This window comes from Zingiber officinale, chromosome 4B (genome assembly GCF_018446385.1).
Source record: "Zingiber officinale cultivar Zhangliang chromosome 4B, Zo_v1.1, whole genome shotgun sequence".
Lineage (NCBI taxonomy): Eukaryota > Viridiplantae > Streptophyta > Magnoliopsida > Zingiberales > Zingiberaceae > Zingiber > Zingiber officinale.
The window spans coordinates 47,311,166-47,330,091 of record NC_055993.1 but is presented as its reverse complement, the minus strand read 5'-3'; the positions used below and the strand labels follow the sequence as shown (position 1 = coordinate 47,330,091).

At 37.3% G+C, this 18,926-nt stretch overlaps 1 protein-coding gene across 2 annotated transcripts in view; it reads right to left on the bottom strand.

Moving 5' to 3' along the window:
- The window catches only part of LOC121975025, a 46,649-nt gene extending 27,845 nt beyond the window's left edge, over positions 1-18,804 (bottom strand). Inside the window, exons 1-2 of one of the 2 annotated variants that reach the window (XR_006110192.1) lie at positions 18,354-18,804; positions 17,855-17,968 (exon numbers count right to left, since the gene is read on the bottom strand). Coding sequence is in view for 1 of the 2 variants with exons in the window: in XM_042526376.1 (XP_042382310.1) it covers positions 17,855-17,968; positions 18,354-18,761 (522 nt within the window). In the remaining variant the exon portion in view is untranslated. The remainder of the gene's footprint in view (positions 1-17,854; positions 17,969-18,353) is intronic. The other variant, XM_042526376.1, reaches the window with a different exon arrangement.
- Between the last annotated feature and the right edge of the window lie 122 nt (positions 18,805-18,926).

Below are 18,926 nucleotides of genomic sequence, written 5' to 3'. Positions count from 1 at the left end.
CTCTTTGCCACATCATGAGTGAGGTGGCGAGATGTGGACCAATGGTGTTGCTCCACATCATCATGGTTTGCCACCTCATGGAGGTTACAAGCCTCCATTGCATTTAATGTGACCGGCCACATTAAATGAGTGTAGGTTACTCATTTGCGACATCATTAGTGAGGTGGCAAGAGGTGGACCAATGGTAATGGTCCACATCTTCATGGTGTGGCACCTCATGGGAGTTACAAGACACCTTTTAATGGCCTCCACTTAATTGTAATTAAGTGGAAATGGGGGTTACACAACCAAATGTGGCCGGCCACTTTAGTGAGGGGAAGAAAATGAATTTTTGATTTTTAACTCCTCATTTACTCCTTTCTTCTTCCTCAAGCTCTCCCTCTCCCTCTTCTTTTTGCTTGGCCGAATCTCACCAAGGTGCTAGCACACCTTTTGTGTGAGGTTTCTCCACCTACGTGTCCGTGTGGATACTTCTAGAGGACCGACGCTTGACGGTCTTGAGATCCGGCAACTCCTTGGAAGAGCGGGAACGCGAAAGGGCACGCAACAAGGGTAAAGTTCTCAACACATAGATCTAGGAGTAGATCTAAAGATTTTGAAACTCGTACTCGTATTTTTCGTTCGGTTTTCCTTGCACGGATCTACGGCTTTGGGTGATTCGGGGTTTCCGCGACGCGAAAAACGATGGTATCAAAGCCACGTGCAAGGCGAGTACGGGTTTGTTTTTTTGGTTTTATGAAAACTAAAGTTTCTGTAATTTTCTGTAAAATTATGATTTTTGGGATTTTATGAGTATTTTTCTCGAGTAATCGAAGCACAAGTGTTTAGTCTCTTGTAGGCTTCGGCTACCGGAAAGATTTTTCGCCCCAAAATTTTTTGGGACAGCGGGCTTGGGTGTCATTAGATCACTTAGGAGCAACTCGCGATGGTTAGATCGCGTGCAGGGGTACTGCCCCTAACCCCGCAAGGGGATTTGCTCCGCGATTGCACCCGAAATCGCTAAAAACGAACCCGCCAGGAAGGCTAGGGCGCTGTTGGATCGCAAAGGAACCCTCGCGATGGTTAGATCGCGGGTAGGGGCGCTGCCCCTGGCCCCGCAAGGGGATCCGTTCCGCGATTGCGCCCGAAACCGTTAAACGGGTCCGCCGGGAAATTTTACTCGTAAAATTGTAAAAATTAATTTTGAAATTACAAAAAATTATGAAAATATAGAATTTTGAATTATATATTAATTTTGTGATAGTCATGGCCCAAAAACCCAATGTGATTGGATTATGTTGTAATTCATAATACGACCTGCGTGCCGTTATGTGTTTGCAAGTGTTGTATTATATTCGAGATCTGCGCGTCGTGCCTTCTCTTATATTCTTGTTGTAAATTAGATTTAGACTCGAATGTAACTCGAGTTTCAAATTGTAATGTACAAATTGGAGCGGTGGAGGGTCCACACGAGACGGAGTTCCGAGGCGGGCACGAGCAACACAAGGTGGTCAAAGGGAGGAGCTTGGAGAAGCTGTTGACCATTCGATCTTCTCATTGGCTTGAGAAGATCGTAGTAGGACCATGACTAAATCACAAATAGATTAATTAATTAATTGTTATGTATCGATGCATGTTTAATAATTAATTAATTAATTAGTTTAACGATTAGATTAGATCTAAGTCGTGCACACCTTGCGATTAGATTAGATCTAAGTGGTGCACAAGATGCATCCTTCTCGATTAGATTAGATCTAGATCGAACCAACTCTAAATGCCTAAGCCATGATACCTATCACTACCTCGATCACGTGTATTGTTGAATCTGCCGCGAACAATACATATTATCTTGGTAGATGCGGAGGGACAATCTTGGTCCCGCCTATCAACGCGTGGGTGAATACGAACTCAATTAGATTGAGTATTCCTAGTTACTCGGTTGGATCGAGTCAACTATAGACATTATTCCAACGGTTGGAAAAGATAGGTCAAAATCACATCTATATTAGCCAAAGCTAACTCGAGTTTTAATATAAATGCGGATATTGATTCTATAAACAAGAGTTGCGTAGAGATGTAATTAGTAATCGTTACCTACCGATCATGCTTAGCCTTGGGCGTATTAGCCAAGGATTAGTATGATGTGGATCTTGTCCCACAAGAATTATAGAATTCAGTGGGAGAATCATTTAATTAAAGGCCTAATTAAATGATTTTAAGAATATGATATTTATTTCTGTAAATTTTTCTGTTGTAGATAACCATGATGTCGAATACGAACTCTTTCTCCCTGCGTTCTGTCCTTAAGAAGACAAGCTCAACGAGCAAATTTCCTGGATGGTAAAGGAACTTGAGAATAGTTCTCACTCAAAGAACGTAAGCATTCGGAGCGGCCCATTCAGGCTCCTCCTACCATCGCCACGGTGGCCGGATGCTTCAAGAAGCATCGAGATGGCGTTAGATGTGTCTGTCTAATGCTCATGACCATGAACTCGAGCTTGAGCAACATGAGTTGATGTGTGCTACGATATGGTTGAACATCTTCGTCAACTATATCAAGGACAAGCAGGGAACTGGAAGTCCACAGATGGAATGGTGTATCGAAAGGAGGAATCGTACTTATTAGATATGGTACGATCTATGATGAGTCACGCAGATCTTCCTATATCCTTCTGGGCAGCTTTCATTCTCAACCGAGTTCCATCCAAGGCAGGTTACGACGTCGAGTCTCGACAAATTAGGACCCAATCCGACAAGTGTTATTTCATTGGATATCCCAAGAAAACTAAGGGATATTATTTCTACATTCCCATAGTTGTGGTAAGATAGGGTCTTTCTAGAAAGGGACTTTGTTTCTAGAAAGACTAGTGGGGCTTCGATCTTGAAGAAGTTCAAGATGCGAACAATATGATGCCTCGATGGAAATTGAGCTGGAACCACAAAGTGTTGTGGATGATCTTTGTTCCACAAGGAGTTGAGGAACAACAACCGGTTCAGTAGACATACCTCTTCGCAGTCGATAGGGTGCGTCGTCGGCCGAGAGATACTCATTCTCTTGTCGACCGTGATGACGTTATGCTCATAGAGGATGAGCCTACCACCCATCAGGAAGATTCCGAGAAATGGCTAGAGGCCGTGAGATCCGAAATGGAATCCATGTACACCGACCAAGTATGGACTTTGGTTGATCCACCAAGGGTAAAACCCATTGGGTGTAAGTGGGTCTTTAAGAGAAAGGCGTGGATGGACTTATTTATAAGGGTCGCTTGGTAGCTAAAGGTTTCAAACAGTTCAAGGTATTGACTATGATGAAACCTTTTCTCCGATGGCGATGTTTAAGTCCATTCGGATCATGCTTGCTATTGCAGCCTACCATTACTATGAGATATGGCGGATGGATGTCAAAACCGCGTTTACGAATGGAAACCTCGAGGATGTGTACATGACACAACCCGAGGGTTTTGTAGATCCACAAGATACTAGCAGAGTATGCTGCATAGGTCCATTTATGGACTAAAGCAAGCTTCTCGGTGGAATCTTGATTCGATGATGCAATCAAACAGTTTGGTTTCATCAAGAGCGAAGATGAGCCTTGTGTCTGAAGGTTGTAGGGGATATAGTTGTCTTCCTCATATTGTATGTGGATGACGTACTACTCGTTGGGAAGGACATCCCTATGCTTGACTGTCAAGACCTGGCTGTGGAGTTGCTTCTCGATGAAGGACTTAGGTGAGGCATCCCGCGTTCTAGGGATACGGATCTATAGAGATAGATCTAAAAGATTGCTTGGCGTACGTATATTGACAAGGTACTCCTTGGTTTGCCATGCAGAACTCGGGATTTCTGCCGATGTCACGTGGCGTGAGTCTTTCGAAGACTCGAGGTCCCTCTTCTAGAGAGAGAGACCGCGTGGATCGGATCTCTTATGCCTCGGCCATAGGATCGATCGTATGCGGCGTCTTATGTACTCGACACGATGTCTCGTATGCTTTGGCGTGACGAGATACGATCGATCGGTGAAAGTCATGGATAGCGGTCGAAGAATATTCTTAAGTACTTAAGAAGGACTAAAGAATATTTCTTAATATATGGAAGCGATGATGAGCTAGCGTAAAGGGTTACGGTGATGCTAGCTTCCACCGACCGGGATGACTATAGATCGCAATCGGGTTCGTTTTGCATTAATGGTGGTCTTGTCAGCTGGAAGAGTACAATCTACGATGGTGATTCTACAATGAAATCATTCTTTGCGTCGAAGCGTAGGAGGCGATTTGGATCCATGAGTTCATCATCGAACTTGGGGTGGTTCCCATTATTGCTGACCTGAGCTCTATTGTGACAACAATGGAGCTATAAACGAAGGAACCTCGCTCACACCAGGGTATACTACGCTTCCATCTCATTCGAGATTATCGATAGAGGAGATGTGAAGATTTCGAGTACTACAGAGGCTAACATCGCAGATCCCTTGACGAAGGCTTGGCACAGAGGAAGCGTGATGGTCACACTAGGTCATTGGGCCTATACTGATTGGCACTAGTGCTAGTAGGAGATTGTTAGTTAGAGCCCTGAGCAATCGTTTGATGATTGTATGGACTCGTTGTATCGTATTCTTGTATATTAATAAAGGCGTTTAGATTTTGGTTATTATACTTATTTGTATTAGTGCGAATAGACTAAGTATAATAGCGTCCTTGAGTAGAAGGTTATACCTATATCGATCGATTAGTTGAATCGATAGTGAAATGATATAAGGAACACTACTCTAAATCATTCCTAGTCGAGTATTAACATTCGGGGACAATGTTAATGCGATAAGACTAGCATGTAGGTCGACTCGATGACTTGATCTCACATGTCGTGGATATGAGATATCGAGTTGACACGTGGGTACGCGTTGGAGAATGTATCTTGACCCGCCATGAGAAAGTATCGTGGATCGTTATATGAGTGTCATATACTTTCTCATGGGCTATTAGTATGACTATTAGTCCTTGGACCTGAAGTCACCTGGGATCCCTACATATGGAGTTATGTACTTTGGTTTCGTCAAACGTCACCCGTAACTGGGTGGACTATAAAGGCGATTCTTGGGTATGTAATGAATTATGCAGAGGGATGTGAGTGATGTAGATGGGATTTATCCCTCCCATATGACGGGAGCGACATCGGTATTCTTGATAGAGTGAGACCACGAAGTGCATGACCATGCCCAAATGAGTCAATATGGGATATTGAGCTCATTTGATTTAGTGTGTCTACTTGGAGTTCAAGATTTAGATTGATTAGAGGATGACACGGTCTATGCCTCATATTGATCAATCTAGATGTCTAGGATAGAAGGACACTTGTCACGTATTATGAGGAGTCACAATTAGTAGTCACAAGGTGATGTTGGATCTCGACATTTCTTGTAACTTGGGTAGTAATGATGTGTTGCTAGATACCGCTCATTACTTATGCTCCTAAATGGGTTTAGGGCATTGCCAACGTTACAAGAACCTATAGGGTCACACACTAAGGACAATTAGATGGAGATTTGGTTCATACGATGAACCAAGAGGATTAGATTCATTTGATGAATCAAATTGGATTAAGAGTAATCCAAATTGGGCTAATTGAGTTAGACTCAAATTGATTCATGTATTTAATGAGTCTAATTTAGATTATGACTCATTAGATCAATTTAATTTAATGAATTAGATTCATTATATTAAGTTGGCTTGAATCAAATGGTTAGATTAGATCAACCATGAGAGAGATTGAGTCAAGTTTGACTTGACTAGAGAGGAAGAGGTAGAATCAAGTTTGACTTGACTCTTTGCCACATCATGAGTGAGGTGGCGAGATGTGGACCAATGGTGTTGCTCCACATCATCATGGTTTGCCACCTCATGGAGGTTACAAGCCTCCATTGCATTTAATGTGACCGGCCACATTAAATGAGTGTAGGTTACTCATTTGCGACATCATTAGTGAGGTGGCAAGAGGTGGACCAATGGTAATGGTCCACATCTTCATGGTGTGGCACCTCATGGGAGTTACAAGACACCTTTTAATGGCCTCCACTTAATTGTAATTAAGTGGAAATGGGGGTTACACAACCAAATGTGGCCGGCCACTTTAGTGAGGGGAAGAAAATGAATTTTTGATTTTTAACTCCTCATTTACTCCTTTCTTCTTCCTCAAGCTCTCCCTCTCCCTCGATCTCACCAAGGTGCTAGCACACCTTTTGTGTGAGGTTTCTCCACCTACGTGTCCGTGTGGATACTTCTAGAGGACCGACGCTTGACGGTCTTGAGATCCGGCAACTCCTTGGAAGAGCGGGAACGCGAAAGGGCACGCAACAAGGGTAAAGTTCTCAACACATAGATCTAGGAGTAGATCTAAAGATTTTGAAACTCGTACTCGTATTTTTCGTTCGGTTTTCCTTGCACGGATCTACGGCTTTGGGTGATTCGGGGTTTCCGCGACGCGAAAAGCGATTTTCGCGGCCCGAAAAACCCAACAATGGTAAGCTATCAAAAAGACACACGACCTTAATATCCAAAATTACTGACTTGTTTGTACCAAGGAACATTCAGAAAGCACTCAATCATCCAGACTGGAAATCAGCAGTAATGGAAGAGATGAATGCTCTAAAGAAAACTGGAACATGGGAAATTGTAGATCCACCTAGTGATCATAAAATGGTCGGATGTAAGTGGGTGTTAACGGTATAATTAAGAGCAGATGGAGAAGTAGAAAGATACAAAGTAAGACTTGTTATCAAAGGGTTTACACAAACATATGGATTGGACTACTAAGAGACCTTCGCTCCAGTTGCAAAAATAAACTCCATTCGTGTATTATTATCTGTAGCTGCAAATTGTAACTGACCCATCCTTATTGTCTATGTGGATGACATTATCTTAACAGGAGATGATATTGAAGAATTGTTACATTTGAAGAGAAAGATGGCACAAGATTTTGAGATCAAAGATCTAGGACCACTCAAGTATTTTCTAGGTATGGAATTTGCAAGGTCTCGAGAAGGAATCTTTGTGAACCAAAGAAAATACATTTTAGATCTACTCAAAGAGACGGGGTTTCTGGGATGCAAAGTTGCTGAAACTCCAATTGAAGCAAATCTAAAACTTAATCCTGCTAAACCTGAAGATGTGATTGAAAGAAAATTTTCAAAGGTTGGTAGGGAAATTAATCTACCTATCACATACTCGTCCTGACATAACATTTACAGTAGGCATGGTAAGCCAATATATGCACTCACCAGGACAGGAACACTTTGATGCTATATACAGAATATTAAGATATCTCAAAGGAACCCTGGGAAAGTTTGATGTTTAGAAAGCACAACAACCTACAAATAGAAGTCTATACTAATGCGGATTGGGATGGTAGTACAATTGACAGATGATCAACTTCAAGCTATTGTACATTCTTTGGGGGGAACTTTGTACATAGCGAAGTAAAAAACAAAGTGTTGTTGCTCGAAGTAGTGCGGAGGCAGAATTTAGATCTCTTGCACATGGAATTTGTAAGGCAATTTGGATAAAGAGATTACTAGATGACTTGAAGATATCGTTTGCGTTACCAATGAAAGTTTATTATGATAACAAAGCAGGAATTTCAATTGCCCATAATCCGGTTTTACATGACAGAACGAAGCATGTTGAAGTTGACAAACACTTCATCAAGGAGAAAATTGAGTGTGGCCTAATCTGTATTTCATATGTACCAACCACTCAACAAGTAACTGATATACTCACCAAAGGGTTGCACAAAAAATAGTTAGAGGCTTTAATAAACAAGCTAGCTATGGAAGACATCTACAAGCCAACTTGAGGGAGAGTGTTGAAAGATATGATAGTATATACAGAATATTTCACAATATTCTGTATGATTGTATGTGTCATTTTTAATTGTTTTTTGATTGATTTAGTTTCCTAGAATAGCTCCATTGATTTAGTTTCCTAGAATCGCACCATTAATTTAGTTTCCTAGAATAGCTCCACTGTATTGGTATATAATTGTACATTGTATTCTTTCTCCAATAAGTCGAGAATAAAATTTTCTCACAATGAGACTAATACATGTAAATGTAAATGGATAATATTGATAGAGTTGGACAATTCATGCTTGAATAATCATATGATACCAAGATTATAAAACACTAAACATGTTAAACTATTATAGAATTGTGTCAAAAATAAAATTTTTAAAATTTTTGCAATGTAAAAGTATTTTTCCTAAGGTTGGGATGCTAAGTTAGATATGCATACAATTTTTGATAAATTTTTCCAAATGTTTAAATTTTGTAGAATTCATCATTAATTTTTAAAATTATTGATGAACATGTCAACATTTAGTCTACTGCAATAGGATTCAATCAGTTAGCACATGTTCTTGTCAATTGGAATGGTAAGTTCAATTGACTAGAATAGTAGAACCGGAATTTTGATATTTTTGAAATCCTTCTTAATGAATAAATCATTGTGTCATATAAAGTAATGTTACAAGATATGAAGATACTTAAAACTATTTCCATTATGCATAGCATGGTCACATTAAATTTACAAACAAAAAAAGCATCTAAGAATAAAATTATAAAACCTAGCATTGTCATAAATATAACTAGATTGTTTGATCTTCTATTCTAAGATGCATATCATGCATAAACAAATGCATTTCCATGTTTATGTTTTGATTGACTATGAATTCTATGCTCAATTTTAAAAAATGAGAATTTATGTTATGATTACTAAAAATACAAACACATGCTTATGTGCTTAGCTGATACATGTTTTATCCATGGTATAAAATGCATGTTGTGTCGGTAAGCTCAAATAGAATTTTCTCTTCCTCCAGTTAATCAACACTAACATGACCTCATGAGAAACTGCAGCCTCATGGTGTCCTCCGCGAGGACACAGAGATAGTCACGGACTCATAGCGCCCCCACGACGTTATGAAGGCGGCGGTGGCCTCACGACATCCTTTGCTAAGTCATGGAGGTAGTTGCGGCCTCACGACATCAAGGACACTGCAAGCTCGTGACTTCCTACATTTTTATTTTGATTTTATTTTTTTTTATTTTTTTATTTTTATTCACTTTTTTAAAAAAAATTTAGTTTGTTATTTGTAAGACATTTAATTCAAATTCTAATCTCTCTTTTTCTTTTTTTTTCTCCTTGATCCGTTAATTATTTTTCCTCCATCGATTTTTTCCATTCTTCATCTATCCATGAGGATAAACAAAGATGAAAAAAACTTTTTTACCAATTTAACATGATTAATTTTTTTTACCAATTTAACGTGATTAATTTTTTCCCTTCATCTGTTCACGAGATAAATTGAGAAAAAAATATCTCTTAAAGGATGATTGATTTTTTTCCTCCATTTGTCTACGAAGTAAACAATTAAAATAAACCTTTTTAAGATAGAGGCAATAAATTGTTAGAAAAAATAAATAATTTAATATAATATAATATTTAACCTTATAAAATATACTAATATAATTAAATTATTATATATATATATATATATATATATATATATATAATTTAATTTTAAACTAATCAAAATAAATTCAATTTAAACCTAGTTGATCATGTCATGTCTACTTGGTGACTTTGACTAACCCTAAATTGACTTTTACTCAAATATTTCACGAGATAATATCAAAACTTGACCTCAACATATAACATCTCAAATATAACTTATAACATCTCAAATATAACTTAATACTAAGCATCTATAATAATCAAATATTAGTAAAAAATATTTTAATTAATATATTATATTTTTAAAAGTACAATAACCATATCAGCATCAACATGAAACTATACAATATGAAATCGAATTCTTTCGATCATAAATCGAAACTTTAGCACTTTAACTCAATTTTAAACTTGGGTTTGATCACCATGTTTAGCTTATTATTCTTGTGGTCAATTGTTATGTAGCTTTTGTTGGATTATTGGTGAGGCTAAAGGGAGAGGGGATGGTAAATAGTTGATCAGATGTTTGTTTACTTACATCTGCAACTAAAGTTAGAGTCTAACGAAAATATAAAATCAACTAAAGAATGCAATACAAACAAGATAACACAATTGTTTTACGGGGTTCGGAATCCAAAATTCCTACTCCACAACATATAACTCCTTGGTTGGTCAATCACAATCCATTATCCTTTCTTCTCCTTGGAACTATTCCGAAAGTTGAGAAACAACTTACACCCTTATAGTGAACATGAAATCAGAACAAGAAGATACTAGAGAAAGTAAGAACAAAGGAAAACAAGATCACTAAGCTTCTACTACTCCCCTTGGACACACATATAAACAAAGTCTTCAGCTTTTTTTCAATAGTGAATCGTACTTATCTAACTGATGTCAAATCAATGACTCCCTTAGCCCTTAGGTTTACTATTACTAATCAATTGATTGAACAAAACCACCCGTTGACAAACTATGATTTAGTTGACTAACTAATCAAATGATCATCAAATAGAAATCTTTTGTGTAATTCCATACAAAATTAAGTCAATTGCCAAATTGACTCATATTTTAGTCAACATAATGTCCGATTTCAACCACTTCTAAGGTTGAGTCTATTCCTAAGCTAGTCTCACTCGTACATTATAATATAAGTGCATTTGATTCTTCCTAACAGGAATGACCTTCTTGCCATGAGGTTCCACCTCTGAAACCTCATTGTCACAAGAAGCCTCGTTCCCAATTTTTCATGCTAAGAGGTCTTGCCTTGGGGACTTCATCATCTTAAATCCTAAAGATGTGGTACTTCTTGACCTATTGGAACATCAATTCGTCAAGTATCTAGTTCTCAGCCTACTCAAACTTTGTCAATTCATTGGTTCTCAATCGACTTGAGCTTCCACTTGCCAAGTACCTAGTTCTCAACCTACATGGACTTTCACTATTCCACCTACATTTACTTTCACTATAGCACCTACATGGACTAATCCTGAACCTACACAATTGACACACATATAAGTAATTACGATATAATCCCAACTTAGCCTTTTGCCTAAATATCAAACCACATACTTAAAAGCAAGATTGCACTAACATTTTCTAAACATTATTAATTGGTCATTTTTTATGTGTAAAAAAGATTCTCGATTTACTTGGACTTCCACTATTGCACCTATAATAAATGTCAAACAATCTCACCCCTACAGACTTGACACACATATAAGTAATCACAATATAATCCTAACTTAAACCTTGGTTAAACATTAAAACCACATGCTTAAAGGCATGTTTGCAACATTTTTTATACATCATTAATTGGTTATTTTTTGTGTGTAAAAAGGAGAGAATTGTAAAGGTATTCTCTCTCCCAATAAGAAACAAAAGGGTGTTGCTCAACATAGCTCACTCCAAGATGGAATCCCTTATGTTGAGAGGGAGCTTTAAGTCACTAGTTGTTTACCTTCTTTTTCATTTATTTTATGTTTTAACTTAAATAAATTTAAATATAAATGATGATATAGCAGGAGATAAAGCTCATTAGCATAGAAGAATCCATATAGCCTACCTCATCTAGTAGGATAAGACTTGGTTGTTGTTCTTGTTATTTAACTTAAATAAATTGCTTAGGGCAATGACACTTCTAAGCAACCAATCCATGATATATTTAGCAAAGAGTTTAAGTTAGGTTTATATTGTGTTCTTGATGTGTGCATCAAATATGAACTTGGTAGAATGTACATGGAAAATATGGAGCTCATGTCTAAACATGGTCAAGGTGTTATTGTTGAACAAAGTCAAGTACGATGGATTATACTCGATGGCTCAAACTCTTATAATGAAGAGCATAGTGATTGTTGGTTTGATGGCTTAATGTGGCAAAAAGGCGAAATCGCTCGCCCCCAGCGCCCCCGCCGCACCCGACCCAAGGTCATCATGAGGGAGGTAAATCACAGCATCCTGAGCGAGCATGTGGCAGGTGGGGTGAGTTGCACAGGGACCGGGGATTTACGCCTCGACTACCCTGAGTTTCGACCCCGCGACCTCATGTGGCAAGCATCCCACCACATACCAACTCGGATGACCTGTGGGGTCTGGTTTGATGGCTTAATGACCTATAACGATGTGGACCTAAAGATATGGTCCTTCTTGAATTTTTGGGATTTCAACTCGTCAAGTATCCAATTCTCAACCTACTTGGACTTTCATTTGCAAGTATTCTATTCTCAACTGACTTGCCAAGTATTTGGTTGCCAACATACTTAGACTTCCACTATTACACCTAAAATAAATGTTAAACAATTTGTACGTACCTTGAGAGAAAACTCTGAAAGACACATTTAAGATGGTATGGGTATATACTTAGACAACTAATAAATACTCTAGTTAGGTGATGTGAAACTGTGACAAATACGTACATCAAACGAGGATGAGGAAGACAAAAAAAACGTGGTTAGCAATAATAAAATATGATAAAATTTATTTAAGTATAAATGATGATATAGTAGGGAATAGAGACCAATGGTATAAAAAGATCCATATAGTCGACCCCACCTAGTGGGATAAGACTTAGTTGTTGTTATAATTTGTACGTACTTGCAAACTTGACACACATATAAGTAATTATAATATAATTATAACTTAAACATTTACTCAAAAATACCAAAATCACATACTTAAAGGAATCATTGTACTAATATTTTTTATACATCATTAATTGGTCATTTAAGTGTGTAAAAAGGGGAGAATTGTAGAGATTTAAGTTAGTAAATCTCTCTCCCTAATTGACCCCAATCATAAACAAAAGGGTCCCTCAATGTAGTTTACTAGGGGATGAAATCCCTGAGGTTGAGAAAGAGCTTTATGTCATCGATTGTTTATTTGTTTATTTTATGCTCTAACTTAAATAAATTGATGAACATCAAAAATAGAAAATTATTAGTGCAACCTAAACCCTTAAGTAATCAATTCATGATATATTAAGCAAAGAGTGTTAGTTAGGTTTATCTAGTTGTATGCATCAAGTGTCAAGAACTTGGTGCAATGTATATAGAACTTATGGAGCTTATTGTTAGTATAAGCCCTAAAAGTCAATCAAGAGTTGATTGACTTAGGACATATTGTATCATATTTTATTATTAAAAGGCAATGGTTATTATATTTACTTTAAATTTATGTCAAATGAATAAGTATAATAATGTAGGTAATAGGTTCCAGTCTACAGTATATCAATTGATTGAATTAATAGTAGGAAGATATATATATATATATATATATAAATATAACAATATTCTTAACTATTCCTAGTCAAACATTAATATACAAGGGCAATATTAATGCGTTGAGACAAGCATGTATGTTAATTGACGACTTAATCTTACAAGTCATGGATATAAGATATCAAGTTGACACATAGATATATATTAAAGAATATATACTAAATTGATCCGCCATGAGAATGATCATTATATGAGTGTCATAAACATTCTCATAGTGATTATTGGTATGAATAGTCTTTAGACTTGAAGGCACTATGGTTCCCTACATAAGGAGTTGTGTACTTTGGTATCGACAAACGTCATCTATAACAAGGTGGACTATTAAGTCGATCACTGGATATACACTAAGTTATGCGGAGGAATGTGAATAATGTAGATGAGATCTATCCCTTCTATATAATGGAAGTGATATCTGTGGGTCCCTTGATTAAGTAGGACTACTAAAATGCATGGTCATGCTCAAATAAATCAATATGAGATATTGAACCCATTTGGTTAAGTGAGTCGTGAGTCTACTTAGAGATCAAGAAACACAAATATTGATAAGAGGATGACACGGTCTATGCCTCATTGATCAATCTAGATATCGAGGATAGAAAGACCAAGTTATAATATAATAGACACAGAAAGGTTAGGTCGGATCTCGAGATTCTCATCACTTGGGTAGTAATGATGCATTGCTAGATGTCACTCATTGCTTATGTATCTACAATGTTGTTTTAGAGATATTGCCAACATTATGAGAATCTATTGGGTCACACACAAAGAACATGTTGGTTTAGAGATGGGTATATTTTAGTTTGACTAAAAGATGATGGACTCTAAGATTATAGGATTAAGTCTAATCCGAATTAGACTCGTTGAGTTAGACTCATATGAATCCAATCATTGGATTATTGGATTGAGTCTAATCCGAATTAGATTCATTGGATTAGACTCAACCACTAAAGAGGATTAGATTCATTAGGATTAATGTCCATTAAAGATATTAATGGAGCATTAATGAGAGTAAAACTAAAGGGTAAAAACCTTTCATTGGATGAATATAAAAGGCTTGCATTGCATTTTCAGTAATGAATTGGATCTTCTTCTTCCTCTTCTTCTTCTCTTGGCTGAATTATCTAAGTGGCTAGCACCACGAAGATGGTTCTTCTTCGAAGGCTGAGTTCATAAGACGAACGAAGGACGTGTTTGTGTGGATACTGAAGAGGTGCAAACATTCTGATGGTGTTGAGATCCGATGAATCAAAGTTGTTGTCGGGATTATACCGTTCACGCAACAAAGGTAACTATTTTATCTTGATAGAGTAGAATAACAATGTATCCAGTATTCTCTTAGATCTTTGGAGAGATTGTTTTTTCGCCGCGTAATTTATTGCTTTATGCAAAAGATCCCTACACTTATGACTTGACATGATCGAATTGTTATGATTGCATTGATGCAGTCCAGTCAGATGGATTTTACTTGATGGCTTAAAATTATATAAGGTGGATCTGAAGGTGATTGTCGAAAGATGGCTTGGATCATCTAAGAAAATAGAAATTCTTGGCGAGTTAGGCACTAGGACGAAGAGCATAGAGTGATTGTTAGTTGAATGGCTTAACGACGTATAATGAGGCAAACTTGAAGGTTGTTAGTGAAGGATGCCTTCGAGCATTCGAGACACTAGAATTCCTAACCGTTTAATTCTAGAAAAGTAAGATAGGAGGGGACTCCATAGGTGAACGGAAAGGATGACATGTGAAGCAAGCTTGGAGGGTTTGGTGCATCCTATTGGATCTTGTGCGGCCACTAGAGAGGGAGAGGGAGAGGGAGGGGGGGGGGGGGGGGGGGGGAATAATGGAATATAAAAATTTAAATTAATTGAATTGAAATATCAAGTATAAAACTTTGCATAATTGTGATATAAGTTGATGGAGAAATAAGGCAACAAATAAGTATAAAGATAAGGGAATATAAGCATAATGGGATACATGTAGCAATATTAGTGTAAATTGTGACAAAAGTAAGAAACAAATAGTAAAGAAAACACACTACATGGTCGACAATCCCCTAGACTTCTACTCTACAACCTATGGACCTGTTAGGTGAGTCACCCCTTGCAAATCAACTAATCTTCATGAAAATCTTTTAGAGGCAAAGAAACCTTTACAAAAACAATGTTTACAATAAAAATAGGTTGTAGGAAAAGAAAAATTTTAATCGTAAAACCAAACATAGAAGCAAGCAAATAAAATAGAACAATAAACAATAAAAACTAATAATAAAATGTAGCAATAGATAGCACAGAAGATTGTTATAAAAAAACACTTGTAGTTGTGTGGGATGTTTTGTTAAAGTGTTGTTACTTGATATTTTATAGGCTCGAAATAGTTGTTATCAGTTGACTGGTCAACTCTTACCAGTCGGCTGATGCACTATTCTTGGGTGTTATCAATGACGTTTGTTGCCTTCTCTAGTCGACTGATCTTCAAATATGAATCAACTATTTTGCAATTAGTTGACTCCAAGCCTTTGTCAATAAACTCACCTATAACACGTAATCCGATTCGCCTAAATCTAGACTTATTTTGTAGCTTACTGTGTCTATCAAACAATTGCTATAAATAAAGTCATTACCAAATCATTAGAATCTCAAGCACATCATTGGTTGATTAGGTCATTAGTTGACAACTCTTGACCAAATCTGTTGATGTTTGTTCTATTAGTTAACTGTTATATCTAAAATATTCTTGTTTCTTAACCAAATTTGTTGACGACTATTCCATCAATCGATTGTTATATCTTTATCAAATGATTATTGATGATAAACTTTGACTCCTTCAAACCATGTCCTATTTTAACGATTACAATGAAAATTCAAATTATCAACGGGCAATTTCCATTAGTCAACTAGCACATTAATTTTAACCTTGAAACACTTGTTTCTTAATCAAACTATCGTCTAAGTAAGAAAGATACCCTCACCTAAAGTACAAGTCTCTATCACATCTCACTTGTCAAGAGTTCACCTCTTGGACTTTTATATCTTGTCGTTCTTGATCTACTAGAACTTCTTATTTGTGTTTCTGACCTACTGAGAGTTCCTCTTTGGCCTACCTAGACTTCTTATCTGCATAGTATTTGGTCCTCCTTAACCCACCAAGATTTCTTGTCTACATGGTCCTCCTTAACCTATAAGGACTTCTCGTCTATATCTAATCCACTTTGGTCTACTAGGACTTCTTGTCTGCATGGTATCTAGTCCTCCTTAATCTATTAAGACTTCTCATTTGTGAGACCTATCAAGATTTCTAGTCTACCGAGTATTTGGTCCTCAACCTACTAGAACTTCTCGTCCACCTTATGTAGTCCTCTTTAGCCTACTAAAATTCATTTGCTAAAATATTTTGGATTTGCAATTAATCCTGCAATAATTGCGTTGAGACAACACTCTATCACATACGTGACATAGCACTATAATCAAGCTTGATTACTAGGTGCCTAATTGCACACACACATCTTACAGTTTGAGGGTCTAACACAATATGAACTCGAGGGCAACGTGAAGCATCAACAAGTTTAAAAACCAAAGACAAGAGAGCTATAAGAGATTATGTGTAAAATGTAATATTGTCTTACTCTTTAGGTAGGTAGGGGCAAGGGATAATATGTTTAGAGTGAAGTCTTAGACTAAAGGGCAACCTATCCAATGTTGTAGTTGGTGGTTAAGCTTGATCTAATTGAATCGGGCAAGAGTTAAAAGAATAGAATATCTATATTCTAGCTTCGGTCAATTGGAAATGGATCCAGTTGACTGAAATTGAATAAAACGAATATAGCCTCTGGAACTTAATCTAGTCAATTAGAACTAAATTCAGTCACATAGAAGTTTAAGAAATTGAATGGACTTTTGCTAGCCATTGACTATGTAATGATTATGTTTGCTTGATTAGAGGACTGAAGGCTGATTCAATTGACTATAAAAGCTTTTGGAGATCTTTGAGTTGGTGTGATTCTGTAAAACTGATCTTCAAACTCCTTCCAAGTGGATACATTACATTGCAAAGGGATTAACAAGGTTGAAGACAACAACTCAAGCTCTTAATAATATTTTTATTTAGTCAACATATCATCTTTTATATTTGAGAGGAGAGATCAATTGTAAACATCTTGGGCAAATATTGTAAGAGGTTTATTGCATTACTCCTTGTAAAGTGATAGTCATTGGTGGAACCTTTGTAGAATGACTCATCGAGTAAGTCATAGGTCGTGAAGTAAGAGAAGAATCTCTAAACCATGTTAAACAAAGTCTATTAGCACTGTTTTGCTTGTGTTTATTTTTATTTTCATTGTGTGCATATTTAACATGAACAACAACACACGAATTTGCTAGAGAAAAAAAATGTCCCCCACCTTCTAGTTGGCCTAACTCATATACTCATATTGAGACTAACTCGTATATGGACCGCTATAATCCATTCCTAGCCATCTAGAAAATAAATTATGTTTCAGAAAATCAAGAAGTTAACACATAGATCTCCAATGCATTATAGCACTATATTTGTATGAAAATGTCAGAAACAACAAAGCATGGTGAAGAAAATACAATCCTAAATTACCTCAAATCTCTCTTCCTGAATAGCCTTCCTCAGCATTTTTCGAAGGTGCAATAGCGGCTCTTCCTCCTCAAATGATTTCAAGGAATCCCTGATTCTAGCTGCTTCCTCATAGTCCTAAAATCCCAAAAAAGCCTTATGCAAAGGAAGACCGATACCAGGGAAAATTTAGGCTCCAATCAATGAATATCATCCTCACGAATTTACTAGACAAAATGTTACAATTGATAGTAGAAAATCGCTTGAAAATTAACGAGCAAGAAGCGTGCAACAAGACGATCGTGATTCTTCTGAAATATCTCAGAATTGAATCAGGTAATGATCCCACCAAGGCACCAAGAAGAGTTGGAAAAGAGTAGTATGGTGATTAGAAATTGCATGGTACAATAAAAAGATTATTGGAGATGGAATCATACAAAAAAAAAAAGATGGTGACCAGACTAGCAGGTTAAAGTTCAAACCTATTTCTGTTTGGAAGTAAAAGGGTGTGAAGATAGCACACCTCGGATTTGGCGGCGACAGCCAACTGTTGTTTTAGCAGGGCATACGTCTGACTCCTCGACGGGAACCACGAGTCAGCTGAGGACGAAGAGGATGCTTTCTCCTCGATACGATCCCCATCACAATTGCCCCTATCCCGATTATCCCTATCTGGGGTAGGAAATGATGATGAGGTTGCCTTGGCCTTGTGAAGCCTAGCAGTTGACCTTCTCCCTGTTCCAGGCAAAACGGCAGCAGTCCTTGGCGTCGGCGTCTGGGAGTTGAAGAGAGTGGCGTGAAGGGGGAGCAGCTTTAGGCTCATCGGAGATTGGATGATGGTTGATGGTCGGCGATAAGGATGGTGGATAATGGTGGTATCCGAAAATGTTGATTTCTGAAAGCGCAAATTGGAAAATAGGGAGACAACCATATACAAATCCTCGTATTTGTCGTTTGATTAATATATTCATCTAAGAAAATAGGAAATAGGGAGGCAATATAAACAGCACACACATTTATGAACCGTCGGAGATGGCTGGATATGGAGATGGCGGAGGTAACTACACGTGCCATGTCGGTAACCATATACTTTGGG